This window comes from Zalophus californianus, chromosome 7, assembly GCF_009762305.2.
Source record: "Zalophus californianus isolate mZalCal1 chromosome 7, mZalCal1.pri.v2, whole genome shotgun sequence".
In the NCBI taxonomy this organism is placed as follows: domain Eukaryota; kingdom Metazoa; phylum Chordata; class Mammalia; order Carnivora; family Otariidae; genus Zalophus; species Zalophus californianus.
Window position 1 is genome coordinate 103,611,049 of NC_045601.1, and position 25,256 is coordinate 103,636,304.

A 25,256-nucleotide genomic window follows, 5' to 3' on the forward strand; every position below is an offset into this window, starting at 1 on the left:
TGCTACTGGCATCTAGTGGGTGGGGGCCGGGGATGCTGCTAAGCATCCATCAATGCACAGGATAGTCCACCACACAAATTAATTTCTGACCCAAAACTGCTAAGGTTGAAAAATTCCATATAAGGGGAAATATGCTACATACCGATTTTCATCTCATCCTGTAAATTCTAGTTGAGTGAAAAAGAACTCTTCTCAGGGCACCTGGCTAGCTCAGTCAGAAGAGTGTGCAACTCTCGATCTCAGGGTTGTAGTTTTCAGCCCCACACTGGGTATAGAGATTACTAAAAAATCAAGCTTAAAAAAAACCCACACACACAAACAAAAAACACCTCTCCTCTCACACATACACATACAAACACACACGCACGCACGCGCAAGGAAGAGGGTAGGAGAAATGCAAAGGAGGGAGGGAAGGAAATGGAAGTAAATATCAAGATTGTGGTGAGAAGTTTCTAAGCAAACAAAACAATCAAAATTTAAAAGCAAGCAAACTGGAAACTAGGAATAAATATTTGCAGCAAACCAAAGAATTAAAAGCATTTCTAAGAACCAAAAAGAAAAATAATACAACCAAGGTTGAAAACAAGCAAAAGAAAATGTAGTATTTAAAATGAAGTACAGCCACTCTAGGAATTTAATTCTCACTTTGAAAAAAAAAAGAAACATATTTTCTTAGCAACCTGGACTCAGTAGGGAGGGGGACCACGCAGGGGGGTTGATGATAGTATTTTTTAAGGAGTCTACATTTTCAAAAATTTTTTAATAGTGATTTTAAAAACAAAAAATAGTGATTTTTTTAAAAAACAAAATCTGAAAACCAAGGTTAAATTTCTTAAAATCCAGAAATTTTTTTTAATTGCGCACAAAATATCAATGGTAATATAAGTTCACCAACTATTCTGCCCCAATAAACATGTATTCTTCTGATAATGAAAAATCACATCATAAAAAACATAATATAAGCAATTTATACAAATTCCAAACAGGTTTGAGTTGTATGGACATTCACTAGGGAATATTTACTTTGGTTCTAATCAATACAATATAGATAGGTATCACAATATCTAATTAGGTCTGTCAAATTAAATGTACTCTGTATTATACCACTGGTTATATCATACCATTAAGCTTTAACCTTTATTATAGCAAATGACAAATTACAAGAACTTATACAAAAATTAACAAAACTATGCTCCATTGGGGTGCCTGGGTGGTGCAGTCAGTTAAGTGCCGACTCCTGGTTTTTTTTGGCTCAGGTCAAGATCTTGAGGTCACGGGATCGAGCCCCACTTAGGGTTCTGCACCCAGTAGAGAGTCTGCTTAAGACTCCCTCTCCCTCGGCCCCTCCCCCCCTCCACTTTTCCTCTCTATAAAAACATACTCCACTGTAAATTCAGAAACAAGTATAAGCTTTATTCCAAAGAAGCAATAATAGAAACACTTTAATGATTCCATTAAAAATAGAAAAGATAAAAAGTATTTTATTTTTTTTAGTACTTTAGTACTATTTATTTTAGTACTTTTTATTCCCAAGATTAAATACTTATTTTTTACCAGAACCAAAAGTCTTTACCAGAAACTTCTTTCCAGGACTATCCTTACATAAATGCAGAAATGCAAAATTGATGAGCATTGCTTAATATCATTTACCAGTGACATTATTTAGGTTCCCTAAAGTTATCCAGAATGTCAAAATACTAATAAGAAAATTTCCTCATGTTCGTTAAAATAGAACTGATAAACAGCGTTTCTTACATTTTTTTCAAGAGAGGTAAGTAAATCACTCTAAAGATACCATACACAAAACCCACCCCTTCCATTTGTATTCAAATAGAGCACAAAAGTTTGCATATCAGGTACTTTATCAGAGAAGAGAATATGTGGTGTAAGAAAATTTTTACACAGTATTACAATCCTTTTAATATTACTAAATCAGATCTGTGATAAATGTCTATAAAAATAATCTAAATTTTAAAAACAAAAGTATTTTAATCCCACAAAGACCAAATACTTAATAATTAGTTGAAAACAAATTACCATGCATGCGTGACTAATGGCTCCTTACAAAATAACAAAGCCTAAGAACAAATAAAATTTATCTGAAGAGCAAACAAGTTAGAAAATTTAACTAAATATTTCTCATTCAGATTATTATTCCCATTAACTTTGAGAAAATACTAAAATTAGTTTTAAGCACGTTTCAAGCCATATAAAATACCATGCATTTGTCATAAAATTTTATAGAATTCACCAAAAAAGTCTTATGATAGTCTACTGAATACGTAAGTAAAAGACCAAAGTGTAACACACAGTTAAAATTAGTTAAAAATCTTTTAAGAGAAAATAATTACCCAAATACATGTACAATGTGTAATACCAATCCACAATTTTAGGATGATAAAGATTTAATGTCATTTCTTTATTCTTAAACCACATTAGGACAGGTATTTCAATCAGTATTACTTGCTCTGTTTAGCTCAACTTTTCCCCCCAATGTTTTAAGAAATAATTAAGAGGGGTGCCTGCACGTTCCAGTCGGTTGAATGTCCAACTCTAGATTTCAGCTCAGGACATGATCATGATCTCAGGGTCATGGGATTAAGCCCCAAGTCAGGCTCTGCACTCAGCTGGAGGTCTGCTTCTTTCCCTCTGCCCCTCCCAGCGTGCGCGCGCGCACACACATTCACTCTCAAATAAATCTTAAAAACAAAACAAAAAAAAAATTAAGAGGGCATGCTTTAAAATCAAAGCAATAGAACTTTAATCCAGCCTTCTTCACATCCTTTCTCTGACCTTGGATGAGTAACAATCTCTTCAATTTCTAATTCTGAAAAATGGAAACCATGTTTTACCCCAGAATGCTCCAGGGGAAATTAAATACTGAATAAAATACCTAGCATTGTAAGCATTCCCTAAATGCTAATAATTAGCAAAGTATCAATTAAAAAAGAAATTTTAAGGTTACCAAAAAATGGAAACTGGGTTTAAAAGACAATTTCACTCTTCAAGTAGACCTTAAAAGTGTAATGAAATTATATAACTGCAAGAACCTGTAAGAAAATCAGAATCATGAAATCATTTTATTTTCTCCACATTTCCAAGCATACACCAAAAGTAAATTCGTGCATTAAAAAATAACCTAAATCCTTACACTCAAAAAGGTGTTAAATTCAAATTACCAGAAAACATTACCTGGCCAGGGTTGAGAGCAGGGGACTCTGTTTTACTTATCTTTGTAGGCCCAAGCCCCATCACAGTGCCTAACATATCAAATGTACTAAACAGCTATTTGTAGCACTGAAATGAAAGACATCACATTGCCTAGAATTTTAAATTCTTCTTTCTAACGCAAGTATAATGATAATACTCATTCAGCAAGTATTTGAGTGGCTGCTACTGGAAGGTAGCCACTAGTTCCAGGTACCTCTAAGGTAGAAAGGGAAAAAAAAAAAAAAAACCAAAGCTCTGCACTCCTGGAGTTTATACTCTACATTTATATTCTAGAAGGGTAAGACAAGCAATAAACATGTAAATAAGGAAAATACAAAGTAAGTTACAATGTGGAAAGAATGGGTTAAAAAAAAAAAAGTAGGGCAAGGTAAGAAGGATCAAGAATGCCTGTTATCTGTAACCCTAATGACACCTCTCGGAGGAAGTTAGGAATTCGCTCCCCATTTATAATGGTTAAGAGTAGCGCAAGCACTGGAATACACAGTTGCCTGTATTCAGTAAACTACTTCTGTGCTTCCTTCCTAATCTGTAAAATGAGAAAAATAACAGAACCCAAAAATATATAGATTTGTTGAGAATTAAATAATGCCTGTAAAGTGCTCAAAACTATGCCTTAAATAGGAGTACCTAATAATATTCACCAAATGTTAACACCCATTACAATATATCGCAATATACTGCAATCTACCCATTAATCATCAGCAACCCAGGACAAGGAACTTGCCCACCTTTTTATTTTGAATGCTTCTGTCCGTGCTGATACAATATCTGTCTAATTTAAATCAAAGTATTTACTAACAAGACACAATTATAATTATTATTATTCTGGGAAAAAGCAATTACTATGGAACATGACTCATTACAAAGAACTAGAAATGTTAAAAGGTGGGAAAGAACTCACACAATAGCTATTTAAGAGTCCTTGAGAACCTTTTTCAGAACTCAGACCTCACTGAAAATCCAATAAAAGATACAGATCCTTTACCCCAAACAATTCCATCACAAAGGTCCATGCAAAATTTTACATGTTTAAAACTGACAGGCTCCTGAAATATATTCCTATGTCATTTCTGAGAACACATTACATGCCCAATAATTATTTGTGTTTTTCTTTTGTGCTCTTGACCAACACCATTCATTTATTTGTGAAATACCACTCTTAAATCTTACTTATCTCTGAAGTTAAGCATTATAAACTGAAAGAACAGCTCTCTAATTAATTACTAAGGCCAAATTATACTTTGAGGTAACAATCCAAATGTTGTTCAAAAGCTTCAAATTCTCTAATATACCAGTAGGCCATTTGCCAAAAACCACATTTTTTTTAGAAGACAGAATGAAATAAACGTCAGGCCTATTACATGCAATCCACTAAACTGAACATTTTTCCCATGAGAAAATATTTAACTTATTTAACCATAATAATCAATAATTAAACACCTAATACAGAATTAATCAGATAAAACCAAAAATGGTTTATCATTAACAAACCCTAAAATAGTACAATTCCTTTTATAATAATTTACAATTGCATAACTTTAAAATATTTTCATATATATTCTCATTAGATTCACAACAAACCTAAGGGTTTACATTCTAAAAATGCCACGTGACTACTAAGCACTTGAATTATGGCTAGTCCAAACCAAAATGTTTAATAAATGTAAAATACATATCAGATTTCAAAGACACAAAAAAATGGAAACCATCTAATAATTTCTTATACTGAATATATGTTGAAATAATTATTTTCTTTAACCCAACACATCCAAAATACTAAAATTAATTTCACCCCTATTCCTTTTAATTTTTTAACATATCTATTAGGAAACTTTTAATCATATATGGAATTTATCAGGTTAGTATGCTCCAAAGAACATAATGTATACTTGTTTCACAATACCCATTTAAGATAGTATAATCTTACAGTTTACTCAACATTGTTTATTTTAAACAAATGTTTAAGCAACTTAAGCCTTTACACTTAAATTTAACATGATAAATTGGGGACTTATATAGAAATGTCTCTGATTTGTGAAACAGATAATCTTCCCTTTATTTACTAGGAGAATGTAACGTCAATGCAAAACAGACGAGGTAAGCCATCAGCAACCCACCTGACAAGATGCTTAATCCCAAGTTACTGACTCTATTAAAAGAATTTAAGAACCTCAATGAGTCTTACAGAAAGGATTAAAGAATTTCTTTTTTTTTAAGACTTTATTTTCAAATAATTTCTACACTTAATGTGGGGCTTGAACTCACAACCCTGAGATCGAGTCACACAATCTGACGGAGCCAGCCAGGCACCCCAAAGAGTTTATTTCTAAAAAGAAAGTTAGATCTCATACCAACTTGAAACAGTAGCTCCAGTAGTCAGCATTTTTTTAGCCGGGTTTAGGTGGACATATTTCAACACACTTAAATTTTGTAATATTCATTAGACTGGCTGGATCCCTCTCCCCAATTATTCCAAATTAAAGTATAATTGCATCATAGATTTAGTGGCTACATAGCAGACTCACAATTTTCTGCTAGTTATTAAGGGGGTTAAATTTTTTTTAGTAGAACAAAATAAGTAATACAGTCTCTGGCATCAATGAGCTCCGGGCAAATAAGGTCATTCATTACATATGAAATGAAGGGAATAACAAAGGAGTTTTTATTTAGGCTTTACACTATGAGGTTCTAACTAAGTTCAACTGGGTTTTATAAAATAGAAAGAATATAAGAAATTCAGGAAATATTTGTGCGAAAGGGATTATCTTGGGGTCTAAAATATCACCTTTACATCTTCATTTGACATTCATTTGAAATTCTGCACTCTCAACAGATTTATGTTCATCATTTAAGGCAAATTTTTTTAACTGCCTTATAAAATGTGTTTGATAAGAATGGTGTAATTAATACTTAAGTAAAAATGAAGTCTTCATCTTATTTATGCACACACACTCCAAAACAGCAAGACAAAATACTCAACAGTGCAACCTGATGCAGCAGAGTAGGAATTTAAATAACACAAAACTTTGATATAAGGAGAACACATCTCTAAATAACTTAAAGTTAGTTGTTTCTGCTCTAAAGAATAAATAAAAAGCAAGTAGGAGAGTATACATTTGAAAGATCAACTTTAATATTTCCTTAAAACATTATACTCTACTTTAGCCAAGACTGATGGTCTCAATTTTACAAATATATTAACTTCTGTTTTGCAAGTGAGCGAGCAGAAGGCAGTTCGGCTGCGAGAGCGGAGCAAGGCCTAAATCAAAGGAACTTGTTTCTTCAAACTCTTCTGGCAGCGATTCTGACAGTGAGGTTGACAAAAAGTTAAAGAGGAAAAAGCAAGTTGCTCCAGAAAAACCTGTGAAGAAGCAAGACGGGTGACACTTCAAGAGCTCAGTCATCCTCTGAGCAGAGCAGCAGCATAGACAATAACATGTTTCAGATTGGGAAAATGAGGTACACATCAGTGTTCGGGACACTAAAAGGAAAGTTCTAGTTCATGTTAATGAATACGGGATGGATCTAGAAGGTGAAATGAAACCTGAAAGAAAAGGTATTTCTTTAAATCCCAAGCAATGAAGCCGGCTGAAGGAACAGATTTCTGACATTGATGATGTGATAAGAAAACTATAAAATCAGAGCCATAGGAAACCTGTACGATAATTGTTGTTTTATTCTGTTTACATTGGCTTTTGCTTTCTAAACATTGTTTTCCAAGCTACTGTATACTGGGATTGCAGAACAATTTGTAAGATGAATACTTTTTATGTGCCTTATTAAAAGTGTTCTAAGTGAAGTTAATTGTCAACTTTATTAAGGAGGATTGCTTTGTGTCCACCACCTGGTATAGAATAAAATCAAATAATACAATCTTAAAAAACAAACAAACAAATGTATTAATTTCTATACTTAAAGCCCAAAACAAGCAATTTGGCACTTATTATAATAATCATGATAAATAAATACTCTAGAAATTTCACTCTTACAGTTATTAAAGTCAGTCTAGATGTTACATAAATTTCTGGCCTCAGTACTAGGGCACTGATAGATACTGACAATGTTAAGACAGTTTTAATATTTCAAGTAAGAGAATCTTAAAAATATCAGTGCAAATGAAAGTGTACCTAATTCTAAAGACTCGGTGCCAGGAATACAAAAAAAAAAAAAATACTGCCATGTCACTGGTCAAACTAATGAGAGATGAACAAATCCCATTTATCTTCCAACACAGGAATCTATATCCTGATCTTCCTTATGCTTCTCCTATAACATTTTAACATTTCTGACAATGGAATAATCCTCTTCATGTGCTACATTCCCTCTCCTGTTTAGATTTCTCATGATTCACATGTTAAGTTTTATTCCTATCAAGTTAAGTCATATTCATATCATAGCACTACAAGCCATCCCAAAACATTCATGACACTCATCAACCCCTGGAGGGAGGAAAAGAGAGGAACATATGTTAGAATCTCCAGGGGTTGAGGAATTTTTTTTAATCCAAGTAATTCTAATAATAGGCCCAACCCGTAAAACTGCTATCAACTACTTAACGCACCAAAACATATTTGTCCTAATCCCCCTAGTGGCTAGCATGGCATTAACCACATTCCTAACATTAAGGCAAATACCTCTTGATTAATCTTTCTTTAAAAAAAAATAATAATAATAATAATTTATTTATTTATTTGACAGAGAGAGACAGGAGAGAAGGAACACAAGCAGGCGGGTGGGAGAGGGAGAAGCAGGCTTCCCGCTGAGCAGGTAGCCTGATGCAGGGCTCAATCCCAGGACCCTGAGATCATGACCTGAGCCGAAGGCAGACGCTTAACCCACCAAGCCACCCAGGTGCCCCTTGATTAATCTTTCATACAAAGCTCCTTTCCTTACCATAAGACCTTGCAACAGAACCTTTGTCTTAATGTTGGTGGTAACTGTTAGCATACTTAAAGTTGTTATTTTTCTACTAGAAACTCCCAGTGATTAGGTGCCACACAGACACTCTCTTGGAATACGTGAACGCCAAATCATCAAAAAAGAACGTGAGCTACAAGACACTAAAACAGATGCTGGAATTTAGGATCCCATATTAGTCATCTCTGTTTTGTAAATTAGTTGGGAAAGAGAATGGGATCATGATGGGAAGTTTAATAACACATACAGAATTTGAAAGATTATAAAATGCAAGTCTCCTACCCAGAGGCAGGAAAGGACTGAGATGGTATAAATAGGTTCTAGGAAAGAAAGAGTCTATAACATTGCCATATCTGGCAACAGATCAACATCTTAGGCTACATATCAATTTAGAACACTGAATTTTTTAAAAGCAGAGCTTCTTCTTAGAGTAAAAGCTCCTTTAAATGCAAACAACTAGTAAATACATTTTCAGTTTAATGAAAACAGTCACTGAGAGACTAGAACATCCAGGTATCTGACACCTTCAGAAACAAACAAAAACCAAAATAAAAAAAAGAAACAATATTAAATTTAGTCCAAGGGAGGAAACTTTTAGGACCCCGAAAGGAAAATGTCTACCTCACTTGGAACTAAAACCAGAGTTCTGACTGAAAAATCAAAGTACCTTAGACCCAGGAACATACGTTTGAACTGCTCTGGTCCATTTATATACAGATTTTTTTGATAAGTACAGTATAATACTGCAAATGTATTTTCTCAGAGAATACATGTAACATACAAAATACGTGTTAATTGACTGTTTTATCAGTAAGGCTTCTGGCCAAAAGTAGGCTATTAGCGCAGTCTTGGGGGAATCAAAATTATACTGGAATTTTCAACTTCAGGGGCGGGGGGAGGTGGTGTTCAGCACCCCTAATCCCGGAGTTGTTCAAGGGTCAACAGGTATTATAACACAGTCTTGGGTCAGAGAAGCCCTACTAAGATTATGAAGGGAATTTTATCTGCTTAACAATGGTAATAAATGACTCTCTAAACATCTAACATGAACCTAAAAGACAATTAGAGAAAACGGAGGAGTTTGGTAGGAGTGAAAATGAGAGGTACACTCTCCAAAAACAAAAAACAAAAACCCAAGTCTTTCTAAAAAAGAGCCTAACTCCACTTCAGTAAACCAAGAAACCACTCATTATTGATACTTTCAAATTTCTTATATCTTGGGGCTCCTGGGTAGGTCAGTCGTTAAGCATCTGCCTTCGGCTCAGGTCATGATCCCAGGTCCTGGGATTGACCCCCACGTCCGGCTCTCTGCTCACTGGGAAGCCTGTTTCTCGTTCTTCCACCCCCTGCTTGTGTTCCCTCTCTGTCTCTCTGTCAAAATAAATAAATAAAATCTTTTAAAAAAATTTCTTATATCTTACTTGCCTGTTTAATATTATATTGGTAGTTATGACTACTCAACACTTATTAAGGATTGTGTGCTTGTTTCTAAAACAGAATGGTAGGCTGAAACTGTAATCTGCTTTGCAATGTGTCTGAAAGAGGAGGAACTCAGGTGAAAAAGAACAGCAAAGAAAAAGCAGACAGAGGGGCGTCTGGGTGGCTCAGCTGGTTAAGCATCTGCCTTCGGCTCAGGTCATGAGCCCAGGGTCCTGGGACTGAGCCCCACATCGGGCTTCCTGCTCAGCGGGAAGCCTGCTTCTCCCTCTCCCACTCCCCGTGCGTGCTTGTGTTCCTTCTCTGAGTCTCTCTCTGCCAAATATATGAATAAAATCTTTTAAAATAAAAGAAAAAAGAAAAAGCAGACAGATCAAATCACTGGGACCTAATAAACAGAAGGAATTCCAGACTGTGACCAGGGAATATCCTCTCAAGCATTTGGACAGAGAATCTAATTCCACCCCAGTTATCCAAGACCACTTACAGATCCAGGTACGAATACAGACTAGTAATATGCTCTCAAGACAGAAAATATATAACATCTATAGCTTTGGAGCTCAGCATCTTTCAGTATTAATGCTTGGCTCATCCTAAACAATTCCAATAACCAAGTTCATTTTTGTGCCTGGGAACAAATACCTACCTTGTATCTCTCATAAAAATCTGAGCCCTGTCTAGTTTGTTTCCTTGTGGCTAGGTCTTCAAAGCCTACTGCCAAACCCCATTTCCTCCCCTTTCCCACAAGATATCAGTCTGAACATCTACCTAGTGCCTGCTACCAACCACCATCCCATTCCCACACCAAGCTGGCCCACTCCATCTATTTTTCTATACACTGCCTTTTACTACACACATCCCTCATGCTGACAGACTGACTATAGAAACATATGGACCTCTATCCAGATTCCCCAGACCAATGTTTTGGCCTCTCCTCCATCTAGAAAGACCAAAATCCTACTTGAGGTCAATCTGCCTAGTAGCTGGATATCAAAGCCTACAACTAAGCAAGTCACAGAGCAATCATAATGATAACCAAACTTACCTAATTTCAATCACATATTAGATTTTATTCACCCTTTCTCTTTTGAACACAAACTGAACACTTTCAGATCTTTAAAACCTTGCTTCACCACTTTACCTAGAAAACAAAACTGCAGCTTTGTCTTCTTCTCACCCAAATCAAGAATCATTACACCTTTCTTTGCCCTTCTTCAAGCCCTTGCCATGACACCACTTTTTATATACATTAGAAATTTAAACATTTATCATACATAAAATGTTTAATTCCAGTTAGTTAACATACTGTGTTATATTAGTCTCAGGTACAATATAGTGACTCAACACTTCCACACAACACCCAGTGCTCATCACAAGTGCACTGCTTAATCCCCATCACATATTTCACCCATCCCCCACCCACCTCCCCTCTGGTAAACTTCAGTTTGTTCTCTATAATTAAGAGTCTCTTTCTTGCTTTGTCTCTTTTTTTTTCCCTTTGCTCATTTGCTTCTTAAATTCCACATGAGTGAAATCATACGGTATTTTTCTCTCTCTGACTTATTTCACGTAGCATTATGCTCTCTAGCTCCATCCATGTCATTGCAAATGGCAAGATTTCATTCCTTTCTATGGCTGAATAGTCCACTGTGTGTGTGCGCACACATGCACATGTATATATACCACATCTTCTTTATCCATTCATCAGTCAGTGGACACTCGGGCTGTTTCCATATCTTGGCTATTGTAAATAATGCTGCTATGAACATTAGGGGTGCATGGGATGCATGTGTGGCTCAGTTGGCTAAGCATCTGACCCATGATTTCAGCTCAGGTCATGATCTCAGGTTCATTGAGACCAAGCCCCGTGTCAGGCTCCGCGCTGGGTATGGAGCTTGCTTGGGATTTTCTCTCTCTCCCACTGCCCCCGACTCCACTCTCTCAATCAATCAATCAATCAATAAACATAGAGGTACATGTAGCCCTCTGAATTTGTAATTTTGTATTCTTTGGGTAAATACCTAGTAGTGCAAATGCCGGACCATAAGGTAGTTCTATTTTTAACTGTTTTCCAGAGTGCTTGCATCAAGTTTGTACTCCCACCAATAGTGCATGAATGTTCCTTTTTTTCCACATCCTCACCAACACCCGTTGTTTATTGTGTTGATGATTTTAGCCATTCTAACAGCTGTGAGGTAATAGTTCATAATCGTCTCGACTTGCATTTGCCTGATAAATGATGTTGAGCATCTTTTCATGTCACTGCTGGCTATCTGTATGTCTTCTTTGGAAAAATGTCTACTCATGAATTCTGCCCATTGGTTAACTGGATTATTTGGTTTTTGGGTGTTGAGTTTTATAAGTTCTTTATGTATTTTGGATACTAACCCTTTATCAGATATATCATTTGCAAATATCTTCTCCATTCTGCAGGTTGCCTTTTAATTTTGTTGACTGCTTCTTTTGCTGTGCAGAAACTTTTTATTTTGATGTAGTCCCAATAGTTCATTTTTGCTTTTGTTTTCCCTTGCCTGGGGAGACATCTAGAAAGAAGGTGCTATGGCTGATGTCAAAGAAGTTACTGCCTGTGTTCTCTCCCAGGATTTTTATGGTTTCAGTTCTCACATTTAGGTCTTTAATCCATTCTGAATTTATTTTTGTGTATGGTGTAAAAAATGGTCCAGTTTCATTCTTTTACAAACTGCTGTCCACTTTTCCCAATACCATTTGTTGAAGAGACTTTTTTCTCACTGGATATTCTTTTCTGCTTTGTCAAAGATTAATTGACCACATAATTGTATGTTTGTAATTGTAGGTTATTTCTGGATTTTCTATTCTGTTCCACTGATATATGTGTCTATTTTTGTACCAGTACCATACTGTTTTGATTACTACAGCTTTGTAATGTAACTTGAAGTCCAGAACTGATGGCTCCAGCTTTGCTTTCCTTTTTCAAGATGGCTTTGGCTCTTCAGGGTCTTTTGTGTTCCACACAAATTTTAGAACAGCTTGTTCTAGTTCTGTGAAAAATGCTGTTGGTATTTGGATAAGGACTGCAGTAAATGTGTAGACTGCTTTAGGTAGTAGAGACATTTTTAAATGTTTATTCTTCCAATCTATGATCATGGAATGCCTTTCCATTTCTTTGTGTCGTCTTCAATTTCTTTCATCAGTGTTTTATACTTTTCAAAGTACAGGTCTTTCATCTCTTTGATTAGGTTCATTCCTAGATATCTTATTATTTCTGGTGCAATTGTAAATAGGATTGTTTTCTTAATTTCACTTTCTGCTGCTTCCTTATTGGTGTATAGAAATGCAACAGATTTCTGTACATTGATTTTGTATCCTGTGACTTTACTGAATTCATTTATCAGTTCTAGCAGTTTTTTGGTAGAGTCAGGTTTCCTATATCACGTCACCTGCAAATAGGGAAAGTTTTACTTCTTCTTTACAAATTCGGATGCCTTTTATTTCTTTTTGTTGTGTGACTGCTGTGGCTAGGACTTCCAGGACTATGTTGAATAAAAGTGGTGAGAGGAGACATCCTTCCCTGTCTTGTTCCTGACCTTAGGGGAGGAGCTCTCAATTTTTCCCCATTCAGGATGATGTTAGCTTTGGTTTTTCATAGATGGTTTTTATTATGTTCAGATATGTTCCTGATAAACCTACTTTGTGGAGGGTTTTTATCATGAATAGATGTTGTACTTTGTCAAATGCTTTTTCTGCATCTATTGAAATGATAATATGGTTCTTATCCTTTCATTTATTGATAGGATGTATCACACTGACTGATTTGTGATCAAAATACATTTCACAGAGAAAGATATTCCATCACAGAAAAGAGGACAAAAACATAATCACAGATCTGGATTACATACAAATAAAAATTTGGAGGCATTTTTGATTAGCAAATGGAATGAACCAAAGGCACTTCATGTTTTACAACTTTGTTTTTATCTCAAATGCCTTCAAATTTAGATCTTAATTAAGTTAATGTGACATCATTTTACTTTGTAAACTCCTCATTTAGAGAAGTATACGGCATAGATCAGGCTAGTTTCCACAGGAAAATATAAAATATTATCAGTGTGAATTTCCACCCTTAATGGGATTTTATGGAACTATAACTATTCAAAGTTTGAAACACTTAGAAAAACCTGATCACGAGTACTTAGTAATTAACAAATACAACTTACTATTAGTTTTGTTAGTGATCCAAATTTGAAACAAAAATTTCCTAATATGACTATTTCATGCTCTGGATCAGTTTAACCGAAATAAATCCTGAGACTGAAAGGTGAACCCTTAGCAGGCAACTTCCATTTGCCACTACTTATCTGCATGAGTCAAGATTTTCTCCAAATAGTGCAACAAAGTAAAATAAGGAAATAAATCACTCTATTATACTAGTGCATAGACCATCTCTAAACGAATTGCACTTTTCTGTCCATTAAAACTGCCTCATAATTTAAACATGTTGACTGGCTATATAATGAGCTTAAAAAAAAAAACAACCTGAACTAAGAAGTTCATAACCTTACCTAAAATTAATAGAAATTCAATCATTAAAATCCACTTACTTTTTCAAAAATAAAAATTCAGACATTGTAACACTTTGTACCATTTGCTATCTTTTCCCCTTCAAAATGCAGATCTGTATTTCTGGAATAAGAAAAGTTAAGTTTTGCCTTTCTATATCTCTAAACTCTCCACAAATTCTTTCACACAGAATACCTCAAATTTCTACATGTTAAGCATTCCTCTATATGAACAAACTAAAAGCAGTGCTTTAGCTTAACATAAAATTCAAAGAAACTAGTCTTCTAGTACTCATCCCATTTACTTTCCCCAAAACTACTAAACTTACTAACAATAATGGACTTTTTCAAAATATAATCAATACTGGAAAAAAAAACTCCCTACATAATTTTTATAAGGATACATAAAATTAAATTTCTGGGAAAAAAAATGAATGTCTGCATTACTACAAAACATCTTATTCCACCAATTTTGTAAATGCAATATGAGCTTCTAACAAAGGTCAAAAATTGAGAATTGTTTTTATAAGTTGGTGCAAGAATTAGGGAAATGATTTGAAAATGAAAATAAGAGCAATCAACACTGGCCATGTTCCAAACACTTTACAAGTATTAGCTCATCCAATCCCCGTAACAACCTATGAGGTTATTTTTACTCCATTTACAGAGTAAGAAACTGAAGCAGAGACAGGTTAAGTAACTCGCTCAGTCACAACCGCTAATAGGTGGAAGAGCCAGGATTTGACCTTAAGCTGTCCCGGTCCAGAGCCCTGCTCTTAACTCTCCAGTTATACTACCTACCTAAATAGTTCACATGGTAGGAACCATCACTTAATAGGTATCCAAATTATTTCAAAACAAAGAAATTAAAGATTTTTTCATTCTGTGACACACCGGATAAAATAACATACATATTTTTTTAAGCTGCCATCTTAAATCATAAGAAATAAAGACTGATGATAATAAAACCAAGCAAATGAAATTTATATTAAAGAGAAAACTCCTTTTAAACGATTTTGATAACTTTAACATGCATTATTACACGACCAATAAATTTAAAGTATACATTCATATAGAAATGCCTGACAAATGCCTTTCAAAAATTAACTACAAATGCCAACTAATCAACCTTCAAAACACATGCTGGGTAGTCAAGTTGAGAGCATACAAACAACACACTTTACCTAGATAATGTGGCAACTTGCCTAACCAGAACACAGCAGAGAAGTCACTAAGGAAAGGCCTCTGAACAATTAAAATAGATACTCCAATGCCCAAGTATTGATGCTAATTTTCCTCAAGGTAACATCTCACACACTAAGTAAAGGTATACTTATTTTCCCCTTATGCAGAATTACAAATTTGAATGATTCCCACACTCGTAGAAAAATTAGAGAAGGGAGAATGAAGGGGGCTCTAATCAGAGTGACAAACATCCAATAGGAAAGCAGAAAATATTTAAATAACATCAAAATGCAAAAGAATCGAATCAACAGTCCTATATACAATCCAACACATCCCTCAAGGCATCACAGTAACCGATGGTCACAAATGATGGCCCTAGGCCATCAAAAGGTTTAATTATATTCTGCATCCTATTTAAGCCAATTACATATTTTAGTATGATTTTCATCCAAATCGGTTAAAAGGGTTTTATAATTTGATGCGTAAAGGAATAAACCGTCAAATACTCAGTAAACTCAACAAATCAATTAGAAAGGAATTCATGTGAAAGTTCAAACAGCAAAGGTTTTACCCTCTGGAGGTATAAGAGTAGTTTGTGTACAAAAGTTACCTGAAAGACATAAAAGTAGAAAGTCTAGTAAAATACAGAAGAGCTAACGAGGATCTATAAACACTATGCTTAAAGCATTGCCCACAAAACATTGTGTGGGCAGAAGGTGCCACATCAGCAGTAGTCTGTATTTGTCCTGCTTCTAAATCATTTGTTAGCTGTATGAATTATTAATTTCGGTTAACAGTATGTTGATATGAAGAGTACCAACTCTCAACTACAAAAAAATGATAGAGTCCTCCTGATTTACTCTACAAAACCAAAGTTGGGATTATTCTTCTAGAACATGCTTATGCTCGACGGTGGCACAAATTTATGTTTTATAATGACACACATTTATTTTGGCACACACACACACTTCTTTTCAATTGCTTTTAATTTTTAAAGGATTAAGAGAGTGCCTAGCCCGCACCGAAATGTGCTATCAAAAGAACTGTTACACTACTCAACAAAACTCCCTTTCAAACCAGGTTGCAACACATTCTGCTTTTTCTAGCTCCCAACAAAACTTTAAAGCACATAGTAAATAACGAATAAGGCCTTGTACTTTTCTCTCCTCTCGCAAGGAAGTCTAACTCCAAACAGGAAACAGCTTCTCAAAGGGTTCAACACTGAAATCCTATCAAACCCTAACTCGGTCCTCAGGAAGAGATTTAATATTTAAGTGCCAACACACTTGCCTAGGTAAAAACAAATTAAATACTCAAGTTTCCCTGTCCTTGAGACATCCCTCCCTTAAAAGTTTTAGCGGAGGAAAAAAAATTACCTTTCCTAACAACAACAAACGAAAAACTTATTAAAAGGCCAATCTATACAAAGCCTAGCAGAAGATAAAGAAATTAAAAGTGCTACTTTGTCAAGTTTTTCCACCACCCTCCCCCATCCGACCAGAAGGGGGTAGGGAAAGAGGAGGCTGGGGAAGGGAGGGAAGTTCAGGCTAAGGTTAGCTGGGCAGTGGGCGCGGAGAGGGGACCGGGTACCCCCTCCCCCCTTCCCTCACCTTTCCGGAGAGCAGGAAGAGGCGGGGAGGGGAGCGCAGGAGAAAGCACCCGCAAGCCCTCCGACCAATTTCTCTGCGAGAAGAGCAAGGTGGAAGGCAGGGCGAGGAGGGGCGGTGGAGAGGGTGCGGTGTTGCCGCGAAGGGGCTGACCCCGGTCCCTCCCTGCCGAGACCTAGAAGGGGAACCGCCTGCCCTAATCGTGAAGGTCCGGCCGGGCGGCAGGAAAATCCCGCAAGTCTCTTACCCATGCTGGGGGCTCCCGCAGGAAGAAGCCCGGCGCCCCCTGCTCCTCCTCCGGCAGATCGCGCGGCCGCACTTGCGGCGGGAGGCGGGCCCCGCGCTCCGCTCCTGCCCCTCCTGAACTCAGGCGGGGTGAAGAGATGCCTCCATCCGCCCGCGGCGTTCCCCGGCCAGTCCCGTCAGCGCGGCCCGCGAGCTAGAAGCTACAGCGGCGGCTCCTCGCTCCTGGCCTCCGCCGAAGCCGCGGCGGCGGCGGCGGCGGCGCGGGAGAGCCCTCCCCCGCCCGCCCAGACGGCGGCTTTCCCAAACCCCGGACGCTCCCGCAGCAGGGGTGGGACCTGCCAGTACGTCCTGGCCGCCGGCTCCAACCGGGAGAGCCCGCCGAACCCCGGAGCCCGCCTCCCGCCGCTCCCTTCCACAACCGCCGTTCTAGAATGCGACACCGAAAACAGAGGTGGAGACCCCACAGAGGCCGGGAAGGTGCCGGGAGCTGGACCCGGGAGGAGGGAAATCTCGCGAGAACCCCCTCGTTCTCCCTGCCCCGCCCCCTCCGCGTCCCGGCTCACTACCCGGCACCCCAGCTGGTGCCAGGTGCGGTGACGTCAGGGCCGAGGAGTCGCGCGCCACCCGCGTCCAGGTGCAGCAGGCTGAAGAGGAAGGAATCCGGAAGAGTTGAGGTTACTCCTTCGCCTTGAAGTTCGGCACAGCTGAGACGGCCGTTTTGTATGGTTTGTCGCCCCAGAGGGAAACAAAGTTTTTGCTCCTAAGCAGAGTGAGCCTGTGTTGTGAGCCTGTGTTGCCCCACTTTCCGCGGGGGCGATGCGGTGTTGCTCTGTGCAGAGCGGCAGGTTCTGGGGGACGTAACAGAAAACAAGGCAAGAAACAGAGGCCCAAAGACAGAGACCTCTTGCTTTCAACCCTCAGAGGCCCAGCTCCTCCGGGGAACCCCGTAGTTTACCTTGCAAAGTTCTTAACGAATCACAAGCATTTGTTCGTGGGAAAAACAAAACAAAACGCTAGGCACACACAAAATTATATTTTACAGAAATAAATCATTGGTTAATTTAGCCTCTGTCAGCTGACTACAACATCTAAATCCTTTTACTTGAGCAGGGGAAGAAATAGTCATTATTTGAAATATTGCCAGGCATTTTTTCGAGCCTCCATATGAGGAAGGACATGGGATTACTGTAATCAAACATAAACATTTCTTAGAGGAGCTAGAACAAGTATAATTCAGCCAGGCTTTCCCCCCTACTGTTTAAATAGACCCAATTCCAGACATGTGTGAGAGCAACACTTGTTGACTGCCAACTACTGTGCCTAATGCTTTTTAAAGCAATTATGTCATTTAATTCTCAAAACTATGAATTGTAAGAATTACGAATCTAAACACTAAAACTGCCTTGCTGTTTGGAATCAAGTAGACCTGGGTTTCTGACACAGCACAGCCATTTACTTTTTTGTTGGATCTTGGGTAAATTAACTAAACCTGGCTGAACTTCATTTTGTTGAGTCTGTTGAAAGAAATCTTTACACTATAAAGCATAGTGTCTGTCACATAGTAGCAATCTTCTATTTATTCCCACTATCTCTTACCTGCTTTTGCCATCTTTTAATATTTTTTCTTCCAAAAAGGTTGCATATGGTACCTTTATAATAAGAATTGTCAATCATAATCAGAGCTGAAAAGGACAAAATAAAAAATTTTAATACACTAAATGAGATGTACATGTTGGCTGTGTTGTATTAAAACTACAGAACATGTGCCCTTTTTCAATCAACAAATATTTTTCAGCACGGTCGACATACAATATTATAGGAGTTTGAGGTGTACAATATGGTGATTCAACATATATACATTATTGAAGTTGTTGCAGAGTTGCAGGGTTCTTGTCTCACGGAGTCCAAGGATGAATCTCCTGGACACAAAAGGGTGAGGTGAAAGTTTATTAACTGAAGGTGAGAACAGAAAGGAAAGAAAAAAACTCTAGGGTGAGAGGGGGTCCCTAATGGGTTGCCACTGAGGGCTTTTATGATGGGTCTTCTACAGAAAACTGACCAGAGAACTTGACCTCTGGTAACACCATGTTTATGTCCCCTTCAGGTTTGGTAAATTTCAGTGGCCAATTTGTACCTTTCATGAAAATATCTTGTCTATAACAAAACAAACAGGGTCGTCTCCTTATGTTCCCTTAGCTCTGGTTTTGTTTGTAACTCTCATGAAAGTATTTCATCTCTAACATTTCTGGTCATCTGGGATTTCTGTGAGCCTGGTCAGTAGCCCCCTACCTATCTCTCCCTACCTAGCCCCACCTGTCCTTTACTCAAAGTGAACACCAGGATAAATTAAACTACTATCTCTCGCCATACAAAGTTGCTAAAAAATTATTAACTATATTCTCTATGTTGTATATTGCATCCCCGTGTCTTATTTATTTCATAACTGGAAGCTTGTGACTTTTTTTCCCCTTCTTCTACTTTGCCCATCCTCCCACCCTCTTCCCTCTGACAACCACCAGATTCTTCTCTGTATCTGTGAATGGGTTTTGTTGTGTTTTTTAGATTCCACATATAAGTGAAATCATAGAATATTTGTCTTTCTCTATCTGGCTTATTTCACTTAGCATAATACCCTCCAGGTCCATTCATGTTGTCACAAATGGTAAGATTTTATTCTTCTTATGCCTGAATAATATTCCAGTGTGTGTGTGTGTGTGTGTGTGTGTGTGTGTGTACCCCATCTTTACAATATATATATATTATATACACACCACATTTTCTTTTTCCATTCATGTATGATAGACACAAGTTGTATCTGTATCTTGACTATTGTAAATATCGCTGCAATATACATAGAGACAAAATATCTTTTCAAATTAGTGTTTTTGTTTTCTTCAGATAAATACCCAGAAGTGGAAGTGCTGGATCACATGGTAGTTCTATTTTTAATTTTTTCAGGAACCTCCATACTGTTTTCCATGGTGGCTATACCATTTTGCATTCCACCAGTAGTGCACAAGGTTTCCTCTTTCTCTACATCCTCCTCAATACTTGTTATTTCTTGCTTTTTTTTTTTTATACTAGCTGTTCTGACAGGTATAAAGTGGTATCTCATTGTTTTGATTTGCATTTCCCTAATGATTAGTAATGTTGCATATCTTATCATGTATCTGTTGGCCATGTGTATTTGGTGTTTTTTGTAGAAACGTCTGTTCAGGTCCTCTGACCATTTTTTAACTTGATTATTTTGGTTTTTTGTTAATATTGAGCTGTGTGAGTTCTTTATATATTTTGAATATTAACCAATTAACAATTATATCATTTGTGAATATCTTCTGTCATACAATAAGTTGTTTTTCACTATGCTGATGGTTTTCTTTGCTGTGCAAAATTTTTCAGTTTTGTGTAGTCCCATTTGTTTGCTTTTGTTGCCCTTCCCAGAGGATATAAATCCAAAACAGATATTGCCAAGACTGACGTCTAAGAGTGTGCTGCATATGTGTCCTCCTAGGAGCTTTATCCTTTCCAGTCTTGACATTTAGGTCTTTAGTCCATTTAGAGTTACTTTTGTATGTGGTGTAAGAAAGCAGTCTGGGTTCATTCTTTTGCATGTCGATGTCCAGTTTTCCCAGAATCATTTATTGAAGAGACTATGTTTTCCCCATTGTATATTCTTCCCTCCTTAGTCACAGACTAATTGACTATGTAAGCATGGGTTTATTCCTGGACTCTCTGTTCTATTGATCTAAGTGTCTGTTTTTGTGAGAGCAACATACTGTTTTTGATTACTAGAGCTTTGTAGTATAGTTAGAAATCTGAGAGTGTGGGGCGCCTGGGTGGCTCAGATGGTTAAGCGTCTGCCTTCGGCTCAGGTCATGATCCCAGGGTCCTGGGATCGAGTCCCGCATCGGGCTCCCTGCTCCTTGGGAGCCTGCTTCTCCCTCTGCTTCTCTCTCTCTCTCTCTCCTCCTCTGTCTCTCATGAATAAATAAGTAAAATCTTAAAAAAAAAAAAAAAAGAAATCTGAGAGTGTGATAATGCCAGCTTTGTTCTTTTTTTCTCTAGATTGCTTTGGTTATTCGGATCCTTTTGTCGTCCCATACAAGTTTTAAGATTGTTTGCTGCTGATATTTCCATCAGTGTTCATCAAAGATATTGGCCTGTAGTTTTATTTTTTTGTTTTATTTTATTTTGTTTTTGTTTTACTTTTATTTTTTTTATTTTCTTTGCTGTGGTCTTTCCTTTCTTTCTGGGGTCTTTGGTTTTGGTGTCAGGGTGATGCTGGACCCATAGAATAAGTTTGAAAGTGTCCCTTGTTCTTTATATTTTGGAATAGTTTGAGAAGGATAGGTATTAACTCTTCTTTCAATGTTTAGTGAAATTCACCTGTGAAGCTTTCTGGTCCCAGACTTCTGTTTTTCAGGAGTTTTTGATTACTGATTCAATTTTACTACTAGTAATCAATCTGTTCAGATTTTCTATTTCTTTGTAATTCAGTCTTGGAAAGTTTTGTGTTTCTAGGAATTTATCCATTTTTTCTAGATTGTTTCATTCATTGACATATAATTTTTGTGGAAGTCTCTTATGATCCTTTGTATTTCTGTGGTATCTGTTGTACTTCTCCTCTTTCATTTCTGATTTTATTTATTTGGGCCCTCTATTTTTTCTTGATGAATCTGGCTAAAGGTTTTGTTTTGTTTTGTTTTTTTAAAGAACCGACTCTTAGTTTCATTGATTTCTTTATATATTTTTTAATCTCTATTTCATTTATTTCTGCTCTAGTCTTTCTTATTTCTTCCCTTTACTAATTTTGGGTTTTGTTCCTCTTTTTCTAATTGCTTTGGATATAAATTAGATTGTTTATTTTGGGAATTTTCTTATTTCTTAACTAGGCCTGTATCATTATGAACTTCCTTCTCAGAACTGCTTGTTGTTGTTGTTGTTGTTTACACAGAACTGCTTTTGTTATGTCCCATAGGTTTTGCTTGTTGTGGTTCCTTCCATTGTCATTTGTCTCAAGGTATCTTTTTATTCTCTCTTTGATTTCTTTGTTGATCCATAGGTTGTTTAACCTCCAGGAGTTTGTGGTTTGTTTGTTTATTTTAATATTTATTTTTTTAAAAAAATATTTGCGAGCATGTGCACAAGTTGGGGGAGGGGCAGAGGAAGAGAATCTCAAGCAGACTCCCCACTGAGCATGGAGACTGACATGGGGCTCTATCTAATGACCCATGAGATCATGACCTGAGCCAAAATCAAGAGTCGGATGCTTAACTGACTGAGCCACCCAGGCACCCCCAGGAGTTTGTGTTTTTTTCCCTTTTCTTCTAATTGATTTCTGCATTTATACTGCTGTGGTTGGAGAAGATGCTTGGTGGGTTTTCAATCTTCTTAAATGTATTGAGACTTGTTTTGTGGCCTAACCTGTGATCTACCACATAGAATGTTCTGTGTGCACTTGAAAAGAATGTGTATTCTGCTGGTTTTAGATGAGATGCTCTGTATATATCTATTAAGTCCATCTGGCCTAATGTGTCCAAGAAGGCAGTGTTTCTGTATTGATTTTCTATCTGGATGATCTGTCGCTTGATGCAGTGGGGTGTTACAATCCCCTACTGTTATTATATTGCTGTCATTTTCTTCCTTTATGTCTGTTAATATTTGCTTTACTATTTAGGTGCCCCTATGTTATGTGTATAGATATTTACAAGAGTTATATCCTCTTTTTGGATAATCTCTATATCATTATTAATGCTCTTTGTCTCTTGTCACAGTCTTTGTTTTAAAGTCTATTGTGTTTGATATCAGAATTGCTACCATAGCTTTCTTTTCATTTCCATTTACATGGAATATCTTTTTCCATTCCCTCACTTTCAGTCTTTGTATATCTTAAGATCTCAAGTGAGTCTCTTGTAGGCAACATATGTATTCGTCTTGTTTTTTATCCATTCAGCCACCTTATGTCTTTTGATTGGAGCATTTAGTCCATTTACATTTAATTATTGATAGATACCTACTTATTGCCATTTTGTTGATTGCTTTCCGATTGTTTTATAGTTCTTCTCTGTTCTTTTCTTCTCTTGCTCTTTTCCCCTGCAATTTGATGACAGTCCTTAGTATTATAGTTGCATTCCTGTCCCTTTGTTTTTTTCTGTGTCTATTAGAAGTACTTGGTTTATGGTTACCATAGGTTCATATGTAATATACTATGTATATAGCAGTCTTTTTAAAGTTGTTGGTTGCTTAAGTTCAAGCCTGTGCTAAAAGCACTACATTTTTACTCTCCCTGCCGTGTTTTATGTTTTTGACATATTTTACATTTTATTATTTTGACTATCCCTTGACTAATTATTGTAGATTAGGATAATTTACTACTTTTGTCTTTTATCCTTCATACTAGCTATGTAGGTTGTTGATCTACTACCTTTACTATATATTAACTTTTACCAGTGAGATTTTTTTTCTTTCATAATTTTTAAATTTCTAGTTCTGGCCTTTTCGTTATCATTTAATGAAGTCCTTTTAACATTTCTTGTAAGGCCAGTTTGGTGTTGATGAACTCCTTTAGTCTTTGCTTGCCTGGGAAACTCCTTATCTCTCCTGTTCTGAGTGATATCCTCGCTGGGTAGAGCATTTCTGATTTTAAGTTGCTTCCTTTCAGCCCTCTGGTTGTGCCACTCTCTTCTGGCCTATAAAGTTTCTGCTAAGAAAACAGCTAATAATCTTATGGGTGTTCCCTTGTCCATGACCAGTGGTTTTTCTCTTGCTGCCTTTAAGGTTCTTTATCTTTAACTGTTGACAATTTGATTATAATGTGTCTTAGGGTGGTTCACTTCGGGTTCATCTTATTGGGAACTCTCTATGCTTCCTGGCCCTGGATGTCTGTTTCCTTTGCCAGGTTAGGGAAGTTTCCAGCCATTATTTCTTAAAGTTTTTTCTTTCCCTTTCTCTCTCTTTTCTCCTTGGGACCCCTATAATGATTGTTAGTACTCTTGATGTCCTAGTGGCCCCTTAAACTATTCTCATTTTTTATTCTTTGTTATTTTTGATGCTCTGATTGGGTGATTTCCACTGCCCTGTCTTCTACATTGCAGCTCATTCTTCTATATCATCTAATCTGTTGATTCTCTAGTGTGTTTTTCATTTCAGTTATTGCATTCTTCAGCACTGACTGGTTCTTCTTTATATTCAGTCTCTTTGTTGAAGTTCTCACTGTATTCATCCATTCCTCTCCCCAGTTCAGTGACCATTTTTATGACCATTACATTCAACGTTATCTGGCAGATTGCTTATCTCCATTTTGTCTGTGATTTTGAGTTTTGTTTTCGGTTTTTGTTTTATTTTGTTCTTGAAATTTTTGTCTCTTCTTTCATTTGGAACATATCTCTCTCTCTTCATTTTGCCTAACTCTCCGTGTTTGTTTCTATGCATTAGGTAGATCAGTTACATCTCCAGGTCTTGATGGAGTGGCTTTATGCAGAATGTGCCCTGTGGGTCCCAGTAGCACAAACACCCTAGGTCTTCTGAACCAGTATCCCAGAGGTGTCCCCTGTGTGGGCAGTGTGCACCCTCCTATTATGGCTGGATTGTGACTAGTGTGGACTTGCTGTTGTGTGAGGCTTTCCCTTGCTGTGGCTATATGACAGGCCCAGTCATGAATGCTACACACATGCTGTTAAGTACAGCTAGCCCCAAGCCTGTCTGGCTGAAATACCTGGCCATGACTGCTGCAGGTGCACTGTTGTACAAGGTTGGTTCTTTGCATGCCTGCCTGTGAGGCCAATCTGTGACAGCCCTGGGCTTGTTGGAGGGCAGGGCAGGCCTCCAGTGTTGCTGGCTCCAAGGTCCAGGTATGCCTCTTGCACTCACTCTAGTGTGCAGGGCTGGCCCCTGGTGTGGGGGCACTTAGAGGGCCACTGATGCTTCCCAAGGCCTCCCACAAGGTGTGGTGGGGCAAGGGGAGCTGCTTGAGAGGGGCTCCAGTGCCAACCGAGTTTGCCCCCTGGGTATAGGGAGGGTGGGGAGCCACTCGGGAGGAGTGCTGATCTGGGTTAGGTAGGCTGGGTGAAGCAAGTCCGTGGGGGAACACTGGGGC

At 37.5% G+C, this 25,256-nt stretch overlaps 1 protein-coding gene and 1 pseudogene across 4 annotated transcripts in view; one reads left to right on the top strand and one right to left on the bottom strand.

Annotated features, from left to right (window-relative positions):
• LOC113926392 (CD2 associated protein) overlaps positions 1 to 17,667 on the bottom strand; it is a 133,314-nt gene extending 115,647 nt beyond the window's left edge. For 3 of the 4 annotated variants that reach the window (XM_027601201.2, XM_027601203.2, XM_027601202.2), the window contains exon 1: positions 17,163 to 17,667. In XM_027601201.2, coding sequence (XP_027457002.1) covers positions 17,163 to 17,166 — 4 coding nt within the window. In that variant the 5' untranslated portion in view covers positions 17,167 to 17,667. The remainder of the gene's footprint in view (positions 1 to 17,162) is intronic. The other variant, XM_027601200.2, reaches the window with a different exon arrangement.
• Positions 5,313 to 6,867, top strand: LOC113926778 (annotated as a pseudogene).
• Positions 17,668 to 25,256: the final 7,589 nt, after the last annotated feature.